The 19319-nt window shown below is 41.4% G+C and overlaps 1 protein-coding gene across 2 annotated transcripts in view; it reads right to left on the bottom strand.

Annotated features, from left to right (window-relative positions):
- Window positions 1–19319, bottom strand: part of RABGAP1L (RAB GTPase activating protein 1 like) — a 401062-nt gene that overhangs the window by 304546 nt on the left and 77197 nt on the right. For both annotated transcript variants that reach the window (XM_055120168.1, XM_055120167.1), the window contains exon 11: window positions 14627–14768. In XM_055120168.1, coding sequence (XP_054976143.1) covers window positions 14627–14768 — 142 coding nt within the window. The remainder of the gene's footprint in view (window positions 1–14626; window positions 14769–19319) is intronic.

The following is a 19319-nucleotide window of genomic DNA, read 5'->3' as shown; positions in this document are numbered from 1 at the left end:
AATAATAATAATAATAACAATGAATATGTTTATCAGAAATCTTCTTTGGGAATGATTTTTGGTGCTGGATTAGAGAAGATACCTTCAAAAGGTATCCCAACTCTAACTACTGGAATTCAATCTGTCTTTCTCTAAGTATCAGTACCTCTGTTATCTTGTAATTATTTTATGCATGCCTCTTTCCATCCCTAGTTACAAGACAGAACAGGATATGATCATAAGTATTTAATGCCATGTCTTCTTTATTACAGACACAATCTAATTAATGTTTTAAAAAGGTGGACAAAGGTAATCTGAAAAGGAAGGCTAGTGGAAGAGAGCAAAGGCTGTGAATGGGAGAAACGGTAAGAATTCCTAGCAAAAGAGTCATAAAAGTTATGCAGAAAGAAGCAATTGCAAAGACTATTAAGCAGGTTATAAAAGGGCAATTCTAAAATGACGTGAAAAATCAAATACCCTTATTTAGCTGATGTAATATTTGCTTGTGGATTTACAAGGAGACAGGACAAATTAAAGTTCTAATACTTAAAGTCAAATTTCAATTTTTTAAATGCCACTTAAAAAATTTTTAATGTACTTAAATGGGTACTACTTGTAATTGTATTTAATAATTTGCCTCCCTATTTACAGTATAATAAAAAGATTAAGAGTACTTTATTTGTAGTTCTGCTGACATACATTTTACAAACATTTACTCCAGTCCAGAGATTCAAGGCAGTAAGATATTTTTAGCACCAAGTTTTCAGAAAGTTCAGCTTTCTTCCTGCAGTTATAACAGATCCGAGCCATTCAATTCCCACTGCCATTTTCAAATCATTAGAACATCACATCCCGATTTGACAGGATCCATAATTTCCCCAACTGAAAAAATTAAGCTCTTTCCTTCTAGCTACTAACTGCTACTACAGAGAATTACTTCATTAATCTTCCTGCAAAGTTACTACACTTCCAGTCTTGCTTCAGCTAAAGAAGTTAACTGTTCACAGAAAGCAACTAATAGGATTTTTTTTTCTTGCTTTTTTTGAGGTGGGGAATACTCAGTGGTGCTCAGAGCTTCCTCAGGTTTACTCACGGCTCTGTGCTCAGGATCACTTCTGGAGGTATTGGGTTGACCATTTGTGGTGCCAGGGGTTGAACCAGAGTTGTCACATGCAAGGCAAGTGTTTTCCTACTCCCTGTAAGAAGTGCCTCTCTGGCCCGTACAGAAAGTAATCTTGATGAGCTCCCATTTGACCCAGCAATACCACTTCTGGGAATATAGTCTAGGGGCCCAAAAACAACGGAAACACCATCTGTACTCCTATGTTCATTGCAGCACTATTCACAATAATCAGAACCTGGAAACAACCTGAGTGCCCGAGAACAGACAAATGGGTAAAGAAACTATGCATATTTACACAATGGAATACTATGCAACTGCGAAGAAAAATGAAATCTGCCTATAAATGGCAGTACCATGGAGAGTACCATACTCAGCGAAATGTGTCAGAATGAGAGGGACAGATATAGAACACATACAATTAAAAAAATAGTAGAAAAGCAAAAAAAAAAAACAAAAAAATAAAAAAATACTAAAAGACTAATACCCAGGGCATTAGTCTTAGTCATTAGGAAAACCAGGGGCCAGGAGGACTGATCAGTGGCTGAAATCTACCACAAGCGTGTGTGGGGCGGAGGATAGGTAAGATATAGAAAGTATTCCTATGACAATAATAGTGGGAAATGATTATGCTGGACAAGAACTGTGTTAAAAGTAGGTAAGGGCTGGGGCTGGAGCGATAGCATAGCGGATAGTGTGTTTGCCTTGCACGCAGCCAACCTGGGTTCAATTCCCAGCATCCCATATGGTCCCCCGAGCACTGCCAGGAGTGATTCCTGATTGCAGAGCCAGGAGTAACCCCTGAGCATCACTGGGTGTGACCCAAAAAGGAAAAAAAAGTAGGTAAAGGGACATACACGATAAATGTGGTTTGGGTAAACCACAATTCCCAAAAGAGAGAGAAAGAGGGGGGGAAGAGAGAGAGGGAGAGGGAGAGAGAGAGAGGGAGAGAGAGAGAGAGAGAGAGAGAGAGAGAGAAGTGCCTTCCATAGAGGGGGGAGCAGGAGTGATGGGAGGGAAACTGGGGACACTGGTGCTGAGAAATGTACACTGGTGGAGGGATGAGTGTTGGAACACTGTATAATAATGAAACCTAATCACAAACAGCTTTGTAAGGGTCTATCTCACAGTTGATTCCATTTTAAAAATCTATTAATAATAAAAGTAAAATTTTTAAAAAGCAATATGGAGGGGCTGGAGCGATAGCACAGCGGGTAGGGCGTTTGCCTTGCATGTGGCCTACCCGGGTTCGAGTCCCAGCATTCCATAGGGTCCCCCAAGCACCACCAGGAGTAATTCCTGAGTGCATGAGCCAGGAGTAACCCCTGTGCATCGCTGGGTGTGACCCAAAAGCCAAAATGATAATAATAATAATAATAATAATAGCAAAGCAATATGAAAGTAACCAGGGGCCTGACTTCCGGTCCTGACTCTGTTGCTTAATCTCAGGGTCGCAGTTTCCAGAACTCCAAATGAGATAGCTCAGTAAACCAAGTCCAACTAGCATTTGAGTACATTCTGTGTGCGAATACATAATGTCTAAGTTAAACGAGTGCTGCTGGGTTCTCAAATTTAAATACTTCCATGACAGATGTTACCAAAAATCTCCTCGATGTGACAGACTGTGTCAAGAGAAACCAACAAATACCACTTTCCCCCTTAGGACCTCTGGTCAGTTACCTGCCTCCCCGAGCTCACCAACAGACATGCACATGGAGGTCACAGCTGCTGTCGCAATTTCAGGCCAACAGAATCAGCATCTCTCACGCAACCCTCTCTCCTCAAAATACTAGCAAATTTAATATGGTTTCAAATCATTGTTCTTAAGAAAATTCGGAGCAAGAACAACAAAAATTGTATGACCTGGTATTTGGGCAGAAGGTATAATAAGAAGGGAACAAGTATCCGGTTACCTTACTCATCTGATAATTAATAAATAATGCAAAAAAAATAGGAAGTGTCCAACAAAACAAACACTGAGACTCTACAGAATTGTGATCACCAGGGCTGGAGCAATAGCACAGCGGGTAGGGCATTTGCCTTGCACGCAGCGGACCCAAATTCAATCCCAGCATCCCATATGGTCCCCGGAGCACCGCCAGGGGTAAAACTTGAGTGCATGAGCCAGGAGTAACCCCCATGCATCGCCGGGTGTGACCCAAAAACCAAAACAAAAAGAATTGTGATCACTAAGGAAAAGAGGGGAGCGGGCTCCAGGCATCCACTGGTCCATGGTCCATATTGGAGTGATAGAAACTTTGGTGGTGAGCACTGAGTGATGACACTGTACCCGTGAAACATGAAATCTCTTTGTAAACCCATCATCATCAATCATCATCATCATCATCATCATCATCATCATCCCATTGATCATCAAATTTCTCAAGCGGTCTCAGCAACCTCTCCATTCGTCCTAGCCCTGAGATTTTAGAAGCCTCTCTTTACTCATCCTTCCCAACGATGCCACATTGGAGGCTCTTTCAGGGTCAGGGGAATGAGACCCAGCTTGTTACTGGCTTTGGCATATGAATACACCATAGGAAGCTTGCAAGGCTGTCCCATGTGGGCAGGAAACTCTCAGTAGCTTGCCAGTTTCTCCCAGAGGGAGGAGTAGGTTATTAGATATCGCGCGGCTGCAGAGCTAATGCTAATATGCTAATACAATTTAAAATGCTAATACAATTTAAATTTAAATGCTACTTTAAATGCTAATACAATTTTTAAAAATTTTTACATGGGTCCACACCATGGATAGGAAGTGTAGCCCCCAGTGAGCACTTGCATGAGCAGCCCAGTGACCAGAATGTGTGTGAGCACCACACCTAAAGAGTGCAGTTCCTGGCAAGCACCAATCGAAAGCAGTACAGCCCTCATCAAGCACCACAGCTAAGTGAGGGAGCACTAAACATGACACGCAACACACAGTGGACTTAACTAAGAGCACCTCGATAACTCAACATCAACAATGAAGAGAAGAGAGAAATGAAAGTAGATAAGCGTTACTCAACACGAACAATTACTTAAATCAAGGGGGAAATTTTTAGATAGCATTTTAACCAATCAAAGTAGAAAACATGAAAATTACATAAAAGTAAAGCCTCCATCCAAGAACCAAACTTACATAACACTACTTGAATCTGGTCTTTGACAAGTGTTTCAGAGGAAATCACATTGTACTTGCCATCTGTCGTCTGCAAATAGTTTCTTCTGGTAACTGTTCGTGTCATCAGTAATTAACTAGCAGTATGAGGTTAATAAAGAGAAAAGTCTGAAATCCAGAAGAAGCAAAAACACGTACACCTCAAGTTTCAACAGCAACTTAGAACGTATAGGAGTCTATAAAGGTGATAGGTTATTTAAAAATAATACTGAAATGCTGCACTGATAGACTTGACTTTTGCTGAGATGCCTAGCATTCAAATTAATACTCTTTAACACACTTCATTTTTGCAATGGCATTTGGAAAATATGCAGATACCTTAATTCATTTTTACTTTAGATCTTTCCCAGAAAATTAAGCGTAATTTTAGTCCTTTTAAATCTGTATCCCGTTTTAGTTAAATTACAGACTAAGGAAAGACAATTTAGAGTGACTCGAACTTCCACTTTTGCTTTGACAGGCAAATTGTTTAAAATAATTAAATAAAAGAATACTCCAATTCCCCGCAGCAGGAAAACATTTCTATGCCACCTCCAGCTCTAACTTTTGATGTTCGCGATGACAGAAATGTCAATTACAGAACTAATAATAAGGTGTATTGAAAATGTATGAAATGCCTGATCTATAAAAGAAACTATTTCAACTCTTATTTTCAGTATTTTTTTAATATAGGTTATGGCAAATAAATCTTCAAAAGATAAGGTGACATCTAAAATATTGAAAAACTGTTAACAGAAGAGAAATTTAATATGAAGGAAAATATGATAACTTGGTCTTATTTAGACCAGAGGTGAGAGTGCAAAATTTTAAATTTTACATATGTTTTCTTATTTTCAAACACAATTCCAGAAATGCCACTTTCCTGGCCTTTATTAGTACTGAATTATTTTCAAGCATTATAAAGGAAAATACTTCACTTATAACTATAATATCTGGTATTTCTTTTATCTCATTCATTTACTATTCTTTATATTCATTTTTTTTTCTGAGCAGGCAAAATCTCATTGAGAAAGTAGTGCCTGAGGAGAGACTGGAGAGGAGGGGAAAAAAGCATGAAAAATTCGGGGGGACAGAACTTGGGGGAACTTGGCAGAAAAAGCATTGCGAAAGGGCAAACACGGAATTTGTGAGGCAGAAAGTCGGAAGAAACAATAGCAATAAAGGTTAAGAAAAAAATCAGAGAGCAAAGGGTCTCAGAACAAACTTATGTGGTCAAGAAATTAAAGAAACTGGGGCTGGAGCAATAGCACAGCGGGTAGGGCATTTTCCTTGCACGCGGTCAACCCGGGTTCAATTCCCAGCATCCCATATGGTCCCCTGAGCACCGCCAGGACTAATTCCTGAGCGCAGAGCCAGGATTAACCCCTGTGCATCGCCGGGTGTGACCCCAAAAAGGAAAAAAAAAAGAAATTAAAGAAACCAAATGAAATAAGAGTCACCACAGAACTTCAAGGGAAGAAGCAATCCAAAAACTAGTTCGCCAATAGGTTGCTAGTTTATTCCGATTTCTCAAAAGTACCAATGGATATAAGCAGCAGTTCAAGCCCAAGGTAAAGGAGCACATTCTCAAAAAGCATCCCTTGATGCCTTGCGTAAAGAGTAGAGGAACATCAGAGGACATGTTCTAGAGGGGGCACAGAAGGAGGTGACCACCACTGACCAAGCCCATTCAGAATCCTTTTTCGCAGTGTGATCTGACAGATTCCAGAAGGATGGCTGATTTGCAGCAGACTAAGGTGTAGGGCGAGGGCAGAAGGCCAGCGAGGAGGAGACACGATAACCCAGGACAAGGAGTGACAGGATTTGATTCTGGATTCCCAGTCTGGAGCTTCGGAGCTGCCGTTGCTGATGGAGGAAAACTGGAGGTTTAGCTGTGGAGAATCTGGCTGCAATAAACTCCCTGGAACACGGATTTTTCTCCATATAATAGAAAGGAAAGAAGAACAAACTTTCAGGAGACAAAATTCTGGAAATAAGCCTCTACCACAGGCATGCAAGACCTCCTGGCCAACACGTGTGAGTAACTCTCCGATCGCTCCTGTGTGCACATCTTGTACATGAACACAGCCTTCTGGGCCTGGAGCCAGAGATAGGGAGGTCGGGAAAAGACCCACCCGTTCCTTAGAGCTCCTTGCGAAAATTCTCGCCAACTGGCAGCTTTCCTGAACAAGAGTTACAAAACCTCCAGCTATTTGCAACACTGGTCTTCCCACACTGTCTCTTCCACCGCAGAAATGACTACTGTTCCCAGCAACATGCCAGAAACGTGGCGTTTTCTACATTTGCTCCTAACCAAGTGAACCCCTTTCAGCAAGGAAAGCAAAGCTATTCTTCTTCACAGTATGTTTCGCCACAGGAAAATTGCAAGTTACTAAGCCAGGGGGGTAGTGTGTAATGGAAGCACCTCAAGGGCTAAAGCACCACAGACTGCACCAAAAATAAGGGTTTGGGGGCTGGAACGATAGCCTTGCACGCGGCCGATCCGGGTTCGACTCCCAGCATCCCATATGGTCTCCCAAGCACTGCCAGGAATGATTCCTGAGTGCAAAACCAGGAGTAACCCCTGAGCATCACCGGGTGTGACCCAAAAAGTAAAAAACAAACAAACAAACAAACAAAAATAAGGGTTTTTTGGATAAATGAATCTCCTTTTTTAAAAAAAATGATTTTGGTTACTTTCTCAAGTACTACTGAACTAGCTATGTTTAGTAATTATATCAAATTTTATTGTAGCTCTTTGGTAAGTGGATTTGCCAAGCTCCTCATTCAGATGCTGTGATTTACAACACAATCAGAGGCCCGGAAAGTTAAGCTTGACATCTCACGTGCACCATCAGTCTCATTCACACCATCATCCTGACCCCCTCTGCACTCTCCACATTAAATGAAGCTTAAATGTTACTTGCCTGAGCAGCTACTAAAAGGTTTCATAGGAAAGAGTGAAGCACTTTTAAAGCATAGAACTGCCTCTATGCTAAAATACCTACTTTCTTTTGACTGTCAACTTGCCTTCGTCAAAGAGGTCACTGTATGGGCTTGAGCTGAAGAAGCATCTCATGTCAAAAGCGTTTGCAAAGACACGGAAGCGCATGAGAGAGCTATGTGGCTGTGTGCTGAGTGGGGGAATCCTATTTTTAATTTCTCTTTTCCAACTACAGATAAATACAAATCAAATCTTTCCCCTTAACCATGACATCTCAGCCAGATTAAACCTAATCTTCCTGTTCAATTTCTTCCTCTCCCATCACAACCCTACTTGACAGGGGAGGTGACACCTGGAAGTGCTCAGGGGACTATGTGGTACTAAGGATTGAATCAGGGTGAGTCGCATGCAAAGAAAGCGCCTTAACCCTTGAAGGGTGAGAATCCTATTCTTCCTTCCTCGCTGTCTCAACCATCAACCCACCACAAAGGCATCCTTCCAAACAGTATCAAAATCATCCTCCTAGAAATTCAGTGATGTCCCAAGGTTATTAAACCATGTGAAATATTTTGCTCCCATCCTACTGAGTCACCTGTTCCATGGCAATTCCGTGCTGCCCTCCCTCCTTTTAAGCTTAAAGCTTCTCTCACATTTCCCCTCAAGGAAATGTCAGTCATTTTTTACTACTCAATGCTGATGACTCTCAAATAGCTATATCTAGCTGTGCTCTAACTACATCAAAACAAGTCTGGCATAAATGGCTAAATGCAAAGTAAAACTTGAGCCCAACTGAGCCCTTTGCTAAGGTTAAAAAGTGATGGCTTTGACTGGTCCAGCCATTCTGGAAAACAATATGGACAGTCCTTCAAAAACTAGAAATTGAGCTTCCATATGACCCCACAATACCACTTCTGGGAATATATCCCGAGGATGCAAAAAAGCACACTAGAAATGACATCTGTACCTATATGTTCATTGCAGCACTGTTCACAATAGCCAAAATCTGGAAACAACCCAAGTGCCCTAGAACAGACGACTGGTTAAAGAAACTTTGGTACATCTACACAATGGAATACTATGCAGCTGTTAGGAGAGACGAAGTCATGAAATTTACTTATAAATGGATAGATATGGAGAGTATCATGCTAAATGAAATGAGTCCAAAAGAGAGGGACAGACATAGAAGGACTGCACTAATTTGTGGAGTATAGAATAGCATCACATAAGGCTAACACCCAAGGACAGTAGATACAAGGGCCAGGGGGATTGCCCCATAGCTGGAATCCTGCTTCATGAGTGGAGGGGAGAAGGCAGATGGAATAGAGAAGGGATCACTAAGAAAATGATGGCTGGAGGAACCAGTTGGGATGGGAGATGCGTGCCAAAAGTAGACAATGGACCAAACATGATGACCTCTCAGTGTCTGTGTTGCAAGCCATAATGCCCAAAAGTAGAGAGAGAGTATGGGGAGTATTGACTGCCATGGAGGCAGGGGGAGGGTGGGAAAGGGGGCTATACCCGGGATATTGGTGGTTGGGAATGTGCACTGGTGGAGGGATGGGTGTTTGATCATTGTGTTATTGTAACCAAACATAAAAGCTTTTAACTATCTTACAGTGATTCAATACAATTGAATCACTTCAAAAAAGGAAACTTTTTTGAAGCATTTTCATCAGTTTATTCATAGCAAACAATACAAAATAATTTTTTTTGCTTTTTGGGTCACACCTGGTGATACACAGGGGTTACTCCTGACTCTGCACTCAGGAACCACCCCTGGTGGTGCTCAGGGGACCATATGGGATGCTGGGAATCGAACCCGGGTCGGCCGCATGCAAGGCAAACGCCCTACCCACTGTGCTATCGCTCCAGCCCTGAAAAATAAATCATTTTGGTTCTGCTTTGGGGCAGGGGTTGGAAACACCTGAAATATGGTGGTGGGAAGGTATCATGGTGGTGGGACTGGTGTTTGGATATTAAATGTAATCAAACATTGGAAACTACTTTATAAAAATAAAATAATTTTTTAAAAAATACCTTTCCAAACCTTGAATGCCACTGAGGAATATGCCAAACATGATAAAAAGAAAATAAACCACAGGAGTGCTTGTATGTTTAAAAGGCTACTCTTAAATATACGCTCGCTCTTCCGCCCAGAGATGGACCGAGAGCCGCGGCACAAGAAGCAGAGCCTCCGCGCCTATCGACTGTGATCCTGAGGTCTCCTAACCCATTTTGGCACCAGAGCGGATGCTTGAGCCATGCATTTTGACTGTGAACTGAGCTACACCCCATTTTTCTGAGCGAAAATGGCTGCAGCGGCAGCAGCCACGTGGTGAGAGCCACCCTCTAAGACCCCTCCACCAGGAGGTAGGACTCTCTTTAGTGACGTAGCCTGTAGGTGGTCCTGGGAGGGGGGGTGTTCCCGGCGCGCCTTCCGCCCAGAGATGAACTGAGAGCCGCGGCACGAGAAGCAGAGCCTCCGCGCCTATCGACTGTGATCCTGAGGTCTCCTAACCCATTTTGGCACCAGAGCAGATTCTTGCAGCCATCCATTTTGACTGTGAACTGAGCTAAAATATTAGAAACCCAAAACCGCGCGGCCGCTATCGCAGCCGCGCGGACTCAAAGTCTTCACTCTTACCAATGAAGAGAAATTATTAGATGATGCCTATTCGGCAGGCCTGATTGTTGGGGAAAATTTCCAATCAATAATAGCGAGTTCTGTATGGAAATATGAAATGTACTCAATACATATAGAGAATAATGGGAATATCATTAGCTACTTAGATGGGGGATGGGGTGGGAGGGGGGTGTATTGGGGTTCTTGGTGGTGGAACGGGTGCACTGGTGAAGGGATGGTGGTTTAATCAGTATTTGACTGTGACTTAAACCTGAAAGCTTTGTATTTTTTTTCTTGTTTTCACGGTGGTTCAATAAAATATTTCTTTAAAAAAAATTACATTTTAATAAATGTTGAAAGAATTCTAGTAAAAAAAAAAGAATTATGAAAGTCCTGTGTTATATAGTACAAAGATATGGTGCTTTCTTTGCACATGGCCAAACCCAGTTCTAATTCTGATACTGCATATACTCCCCTGAACACCACCAAGAGTTATTCATGAGTACAGAAAAAGGAGATTGTCATGAACACAACCAAGTCTGGTCACAATCAAACAAACAAAAGTTGGCTCTAAAGTCAAATGGAAAACAAAAGAATATGGGACAAGAGAAAAATTTGGGAAAGTTATAGGCAAATGTAAGCCAGCTGTTTTAGCATAATATTGACTTGAGATTTTATTGAGGAATTTGGCAATTGTAATTTGTTAAAGTAATTATGTCTACTATATGCCTTCTCTACAACTAAAAGTAATTCTTATAGAGAAGCCTTATATCAACATTGGTAATTCAATGGAACATTTTCATGATGTGTTTGGAAGTCAGAAATTGCAATTGTACAGGTTCATCAATTTCTCATATATTTCTTCTAAAAAATCAATAAAGAAAATACAGGAGCATAAAGAAGAACATAAAAAAAATATATACGCTCGCTAAAATCCTAACCGATTTTTCTATAATCTTTTTAAAGTAGTGTATGAGGCTTCTAAGGTAATTTCTATATTCTCTAGCAGTCTGATATTATATCCAAGTATTCTATTATTTTTGCCTCAATTAGAACATTACTTGGGCTGGACACGATCTCAACAGTTTTCTCAGAAGACTAGTACAGAACATAATGGTTTCCCACAAGGGGACCAAGGGCTAAACTACAATCAATAGGCTCTATGGATGCAGAGCTGTCTGCCTCTGAAGCTAGGTCATAAAAAGCAATATAGCTTCCACCTTAGTCTTTGAGATTGCCCTCTGGGAAAAGCTAGCAATCATACCATAATGATAACCTAGCAGCCACTCTAGAAAGGTCTAGAAGCAAGGTTTCTCGCCAGCATTATTATTTTAGCAACAGTATGAATAAGCCCCCCAGAGGCCTCCCCAAATTTTCAGCCATCTCTAATGAAGTCTCCAGTAGATTACATCCCAAGCTAGTACCTGACTCATAATACGAAACGGTTAATCAGAATTACCAGACGAGTCACTCCCTAAATCCTGACCCACAGAGATTGTGAGAGTTTATGGTTTTTGCTATTAAAGCCAGAAGAAAACCGCTGACACCTACTTCCAACCGCACATAAAATTTTAACCAGTGGGCTAGAGCGATAGCACAGTGGGTAGGGTGTTTGCCTTGCACGCAACCGATCCAGGTTCAATTCCTGGCATCCCATATGGTCTCCCAAGTACTGCCAAGAGTATTTCCTGAGTACAGAGCCAGAAGTAACCCCTGAGCATTGCTGGGTGTGACCCAAAAAGCAAAACTTTAAACTGCCTAAAACAGGGGCTGGAGCAATAGCACAGCAGGGAGGGTGCTTGCCTTGCACGCGGCCAACCCAGGTTCGATTCCCAGCATCCCATATGGTCCCCTGACCACCACCAGGAGTAATTCCTGAGTGCAGAGCCAGGAGTACCCCTGTGCATCACCGGGTGTGACCCCCCCCCCAAAAAAAAAGACAGTGCCTAAAACAAAGCATAGAAAAATATTGAAAGCTAAACTTTCATATTTCAAAAGACGTTGTTCAAAAATGAAAGACAGGGGCTGGAGTGATAGCACAGCAGGTAGGACGTTTGCCTTGCACGCAGCTGACCCAGGTTTGATTCCCAGCATGCCATATGGTCTCCAAGCACTGCCAGCGGTAATTCCTGAGTGCAAAGCCAGGAGTAACCCCTATGCATTTCTGGGTGTGACCCAAAAAGAAAAAAAAAATGAAAGATAATGAAGGAGGTGAAACTATTTTAAAACACTGACTACTTTTATCTGTGTACAGGGAAATCTTATAAACCAATAAGAAGACAAATATTCCATTTTGTTTTGGTATGGTGATTCCACTCAGCAGTGCTCAGGGTTTTCTCCTGGCCTCATGCTCAGGAAACCATATGCAAGGTCAGGAATCAAAGCAGGTTCACCCACATTCAGGGAAAGTGCTTCCCCACTGTACTATCTCTCCAGCCCTAACATAATCCAATTTTAAAATAGACTTTAAAACATGAGTAGACTTGTCCAAAAAGATATGCAAAGAGGTTATATCCTAAAAAGATGAACATCGGGGCTGGAGCAAGAGCACAGCGGGTAGGGCGTTTGCCTTGCACGCGGCTGACCTGGGTTCGATTACCAGCATCCCATATGGTCCCCTGAGCACCGCCAGGACTAATTCCTGAGCGCAGAGCCAGGAGTAACCCCTGTGCATCCCCAGGTGTGACCCAAAAAGCAAAAAAATGAAAATGATGAACATCATTAGTCATTAAGGAAATGCAAATTAACAAGATCGTATTAACTATTAAACCTAAGGTTTGTATTTGGGAAGGGAGTTTATTTGGCACTCTGGATTTACTCCTGGCTCTGTGCTCAGGAATCAATCCTGGTGATGCTCAGGGATCCAACTAGGGTTGACTGCATGCAAGGCTTACCCCTTGTATTCTTTCGGTTCGCTCTAAAGCCTGTTGTTTTTAAAATTAGCATTGCTAAAAGTTACTGGGCTGGAGCAACAGCACAGTGGGTAGGGCATTTGCCCTGCACATAGTCAACAGGGTTTGATCCCTGGCACCCCATATGGTACCCTCCCCCCGCCGAGACCACCAGAAATGATCCCTGAGCACAGAGCCAGGAGTAGACCCTGAGCACCACCGGGTGTGGACTCCGAAAAGGTGTTAGAAGAAGATGGGGTCGGGCTGGAGCAATAGTGCAGCAGGTAGGGCATTTGCCTTGCACACAGCCAAGCATGTCATAGGGTCCCCTAAGTACCACCAGGATTAATTTCTGAGCGGAGAGCCAGGAGTAACCCCTGAGCACCACCAGGTATGATCCAAACAGAAAAAAGAAAAAAATATATAGAGCAACTAATTTATATGTGATTGATAAAAAATGGAAAATGGTAAAACTACTTTGAAAAGCAACTTGGAGGCTCTTATAAAATTAAACATACACATAACGTAAGCATAAGATCCAGTCATTTTACTCCTGGGTATTTTTCAAGTTAAATTAAAGACTGACATTCAACCATTCAGATAAAAACTCAAGATCCATTAACAGGTTACTAGACAGATAAAATTTTAGTATATTTTTATAATAGGTTACAACTCAGCATTTAAAAGGGACCAATTACATGTACAACATTTATAAATCTCAATAGTATTACATTTGTGAATAATGCCATTATGAAACGTTATGTATCATATAATTCATTTTATGTGAAACTGTGTAAAAGGAAAAATTATAGTTACAATAAAGTATATCAGTATTAATTAGGACTACAGGTGAGAGAAAAGAATGAACTATAAAAGGGGTATTAGGGAAGCTTTATGATGATTTAAAAAGATGCATCCATTTGCCAAAATTTAGTAAACTATGTACATTTAAGGCGTCATAGAAAGACTGTCGGGGGCAACGCACGCACTTGCCTTGCACATAGCTGACATGGGTTCAATCTCTAGCACCTAAAACCTTGAGCCCCATCAAGAGTGATGCCTGAGCACAGAGCCAGGAGTCAGCCCCAAGTACCTCACCCCAAAAAAAATTATCTTGAAAGAACTTGAAAGTTCTCGTTTCAATACCTAAAATTCAAATACCTAAAATTAAGTAAAAAACAAAACAACAAAGTACAGCTATCCAATTTAAATGGCTGCATAAGTAGCACCGAATATTATGGAACCAAGGAACCAAGCAAACCAAATGATGTTCTACAAAATGATCATGCAAAAGGCAGCTGAAGAAATGGCAGACTTCTCACAGTTTGGAAACTGGCCTCACATGCTGGGGGAAAAGGCAGCTCAGATAGAGAAGGGAACACCAAGTAGAATATGTCAGGAGGACCCATTCGGGTTGGAAGATACGAGCTGAAAGTAGACTATAGACCCAACATGATGGCCACTCAATACCTCTATTGCAAACTACAACACCCAAAAGGAGAAAGAACAAAGGGGAATGCCCTGCCACAGAGGCAGGGTGGGGTGGTGGGGGATGGGGTGGGGGTGGTGAGAGGGATACTGGGATCATTGGTGGAGGTGAATGGGCACTGGTGGAGGGATGGGTAAACGACCACTGTATGAGTAAAATACAAATACAAAAGTTCATAAGTTTGTAACTGTACATCACAGTGATTCTCTAATAAAAAATTTAAAAAAAAGAAATGGCAGACTAGCAAAAAACAGTGTTCCTTCACCTGCCAGGCACAAATGTGCATACTAATACACACACACACACACACACACACACGCACACACGCACACACGCACACACGCACACACGCACACACGCACACACGCACGCACACTTGGTGAACGGTAAGTCAAGCAGCTATACAAAAAGAAGAACATGATTAAGATTTTTTTCCCTTACCCTCTTCCACTTCATCCTCCTGAGGTGACAATGGACAACCTGCGCTTGTAGGAGTGACCGGTTCCTCCTTCTCAGACTCTCGCTGGAGACTCACCACCTCATAAATGGCATCTCCAGCACTGGTGTGGCCTTTCCCCTCAGACTGAAAAACAGAAACGTGTTTTAATATAAACATGTTTGGAGACAGAAGGTGCCTCATCTCAGTCAACACGGAGAGAGGAAGTATTTCATTTTTAAAAAATTTTTTATTAGTGAATCACCGTGAGGTACAGTTACAAACTTATGAACTTTCATGTTTACATTTCAGTCATACAGTGATTGTTTACATCCCTCCACCAGTGCCCATTCTCCTCCACCAATGTTCCCAGTATCCCTCCCACCACCCCCACCTCAACCCCCACCACCCCACCCTGCCTCTGCGGCAGGGCATTCCCTTTTGTTCTCTCTCCTTTTGGGTGCTGTAGTCTGCAATAGAGGTATTGAGTGGCCATTGTGTTCGGTCTATAGTCTACTTTCGGCACGCAGCTTTCAACCCAAATGGGTCCTCCCAACATCCTCTACTTGGTATTCCTTTCTCTATCCCAGCTGAGGGAGTATTCCAAGAGCTCACCACAAAGGGCTGAAATGTAGCACAGAATGTCCGACCCATGGCATGACTGGAGTCAGAGAACAGAGTTTGCCTGCTTCTATCTGACATTCTAAATGATAACTCTTATATTAACTTAACTAATTCCATGAAACCTAGTCATTTTTCAAAAAATTGATTCCTTTTGACCAGAAAAATCTGAGACACCCAAGGTTCTAGAACAGACTGATAAAAACCGGTGATCCTAGATTCTTAAAACTACTTGTGACTGGGGCTGGAGCAATAGCACAGTGGGTAGGGCATTTGCCTTGCACGCAGCCGACCCAGGTTCGATTCCCAGCATCCCATATGGTCCCCTGAGCACCGCCAGGAGTGATTCCTGAGTGCAGAGCCAGAAGTAACCCCTGTGCATCGCTGGGTGTGACCCAAAAAGCAAAAAAAAAAGTTGATATTTTATGGTCTTTATCACAGGTAAAAATAAGGCAACGACCAGTAAGCCAATCTAGCACGGCCCAACTAAACTGGCCTTGGCCCGCCTGGTCAGGCCCATCTCGCACTCAAATCTGCTTTTGCATTTCAGCCACTCCAACCTGGTTCAGCAAACTGAACCTTTAAATTCCTCCCGACTTCCACACTTGTCTCTCTGCCGTCACCATTTCTCCTCCTACTCTGTGTTAATGCTCATCCTTCTTAGAGCCTTACTTCAAATGACACTTCGACAAGGGATGACACCCCCTCGCTAAACTAAGTTCTCTCTGGTTTTGAATCTCAACCTATCTTGTCCTCCTCCACTTACCACATTTACAGTTATATATTTATTTTTTCTATTTGCTTGATGGTCCACGAGACACATAAGGGTAGGGGCCATGCTGACTTTTAATTTAAAAAAATAGATGGTTTCTGGCACCCAGTCAGCATTCAATAAATGTCAGCGAAATGAGTGGCGAGGCCAATTGGGAAACATACAGATTTTGCAGTCAAATATATCTGAGGTCTGAGTCTAGGTTCCACTACTAATCAGATGTGTGGTCCTGGACAAATTAAGTCAGCTGAGTCATGGAGCTATATTAAAAAAATAAAAATTTTAACACCCCAAAATTGCCGAGCAAATTAACTACAATAACTCTGACATTTACCAAGTGCCTAGAACAAATTTAGTAGTAGCGGTGGTGGTAGTAACAGCAGAACAAGTTTACCAAACTAGGCTCAAAACACAAATAATAGTATAGGCATTTACAGAGACAAAATGATCTCTAAACGTTTACCTGGATTGTAACCCATCTAAATTACTACTAAAAGTATTTAATTATTTCCTGTTTTCAAGAATTCTGAACCATAAGTAGATTTCACTTTAAAATCATTTGGCAAATTGTAAAAGTTAAAATTGCCCACAGCACCAAAAACAAGAAGGAAAGTTAAATAACCATTTAACACTTAAGAGTTTTTACTGCATTTCTACTATTTAAAAATGACCTCAAATCCTTGCAGAAATACTAAAATAATCACAAAGAAATAGTAAAATTATCCAAAATATGGCATAAAAGAGAAATTAAAATAAGAAAAAGCATAAAATAAGCAATAAAATGGAAGGACTAAATTTAAGCGTGTAAAAAATCTAAGTGGCTTAGCACTGTGGCACTGTCATCACGTTGTTCATCTATTTGCTTGAGCGGGCACCAGTAATGTCTCCCTTGTGAGACTTCTTGTTACTGTTTTTGGCATATAGAATACACCACGGGGAGCTTTTCAGGCTCTGCCGTGTGGGCAGGATACTCTCGGTAGCTTGCCAGGCTCTCTGAGAGGGACAGAGGAATCAAACTTGGGTTGGCCTCTTGCAAGGCAAACGCCCTCCCTGCTGTGCTATGGCTCCAGTCCCAAGTGGCTTAAGAATACCAATAAGGGGCTGGAGCGATAGCACAGCGGGGAGGGCATTTACCTTGTACTTGATCCACCCAGGTTCGATTCCCAGCATCCCATAGGGTCCCCTGAGCACCGCCAGGGGTAATTCCTGAGTGCAGAGCCAGGAGTAACACCTGTGCATTGCTGGGTGTGACCCAAAAAGCAAAAAAAAAAAAAAAAAAAGCCAATAAAAGATATTCTTAAAACAGAACTGAAATTACCAAGCAGAGCGGGGAGGGGCATTTTACAGCTAATGGGCAAGGATATTGGCACTGTGGTGGCAAGTGTGACATGGCAACAATGCAACTCCAAAGCCATATTTACACTTTTCCAAACCATCATCACTCAGTAAAGAGAAATGCCCAAATTAGATTTTAACCAAATTTTTTAAAAATCAAAATTTTAGTGGTATGCACATTTAAACACTGTGAGGGAGATGAAAGTTATGAATGTTTATATATCTAAAGCTGTACCTATTAGTCAACAATCTTCTCTCTTTAAAAAAAAGTCTAGGAAAATAACTACAAACTAAACTCAAAGCAAGCAGAAGGAAGAACTAGTGGTTAACAGACAGCATGAATCAATAAAATTGGATAGGAAAAACTCAAAAGGCAATTCTTTGAAAACATCAATATATTAATAAACCTCTCACTACACTGTCAAAAAAAGAAATTTATCAATGCCAGAAACAAAAGAGTGGATATCTTTGCAGCTCCCAAAACATCAAAAGAATAATTACAAAATATGGCAAGTCTTATTAACTGAGTCACTTAAAATAGACCAACACCTAAAATATTAAAAGTGTCCTTCTCTACCCAAGAAGAAATACTTAACCTGGAAAATTCTCTCCTGAAAAACTGAATGTGTACTTTATTTTTTTTTATTATATTTTTTTTTTATTGTGGAAAGTTACAAATTTACAAAGTTTTCAGGTTTAAATCTCAGTTATACAATGCTCGAATACCCATCCCTTCACCAGTGCTCATATTCCTGAATGTGTACTTTAAATCTTTCTGGAAGTTAAAAAAATAAACCTCTCATCACGGAAACATATTCTCAGTCATTGTTCACTTTTAAAATAATTTTCTGAGCTTAGGATACAAATTTCCAACAGTCTAATAAACCTAGGAAAAGAATCACAGGAACACTAAATTCAATGTATCTGCAGTTCCTCTAGTTTTCTTCGGTCTCTCATTTAATCTCCCTAAAACACTCTATCCCAGTGAAGGGATAAATTACCACCAAGTCACCTGCAAGTAATCCCAGTTTCCTGTTTTCACTCCACTTTACATTATAACCAACACCAAATTTAATTTTTACTTCCCTGGTGCCTCTCAAATTCATTTTTCCTACTCTCTCCACTGCCATGGTCTTTCTGCAGGACATCCTCATTTATCTTGGTCACAATACTGTCCTGATCCCTGATTTACCGCCTCTGGAATCAACCATCCTTCCTAATGCTGTCAGAGTGATCTTTCTCAATGACAGACTGCGTGTCATTCACAGCTGAAAGTCCTCCCCAACAGGAGAGGACAAAGCCGCTAAGCAGAGCAATGGCCTTCCCATCCAGAGCATCACCCAGGTGGCAACTGATGCTGCAGCAACACCTGACTGCCTGCTGTCTTCGAAAAATCCTTCTCTGCCTTGTCACACTTCAAAGGTCTGCCCCTTCTACCAGGGTAATTCATTTTTCATCTGTTCACGTGAGCCTGAAGACAAAAAGGCCTCCGATAAAAAATATAGATCAAAGAGAAAAACCAAGTAACCAACATTAGCAACAATAGTTAGCATTTGTTGGGCACTTGCCAAATGACAGGCACGGCTCTAAAGGCAATGACATGAATTAATGTTTTTCATCATGACCACCATGACACTGTGAAAGGATAGAAAACATAAATATATTGGCCTTCTTTCATTGCCTGAAACTGTTCCATAGATAAATGGCAAAATGAGCATCTTCTGTTTATAATATTAGGTTTTTGTGCCCAGTTTTTCAAATGGGGTAAAAAAAGCTATAAATAAACTTGGCGCTGGAGCAGTAGTCCCTCAGGGAGGGTGTTTGTCTTGCACTCGACCAACCCTGGTTCGATTCCCAGCATCCCATAGGGTCCCCTGAGCACTGCCAGGAATGATTCCTGAGTGCAAACCCAGGAATAAACCCTGAACATTACCAGGTATGACCTAAAAAGCAAAAAATTAAAAAATAAT

This window comes from Sorex araneus, chromosome X (genome assembly GCF_027595985.1).
Source record: "Sorex araneus isolate mSorAra2 chromosome X, mSorAra2.pri, whole genome shotgun sequence".
Lineage (NCBI taxonomy): Eukaryota > Metazoa > Chordata > Mammalia > Eulipotyphla > Soricidae > Sorex > Sorex araneus.
This window is presented reverse-complemented; position numbering and strand designations above follow the sequence as displayed.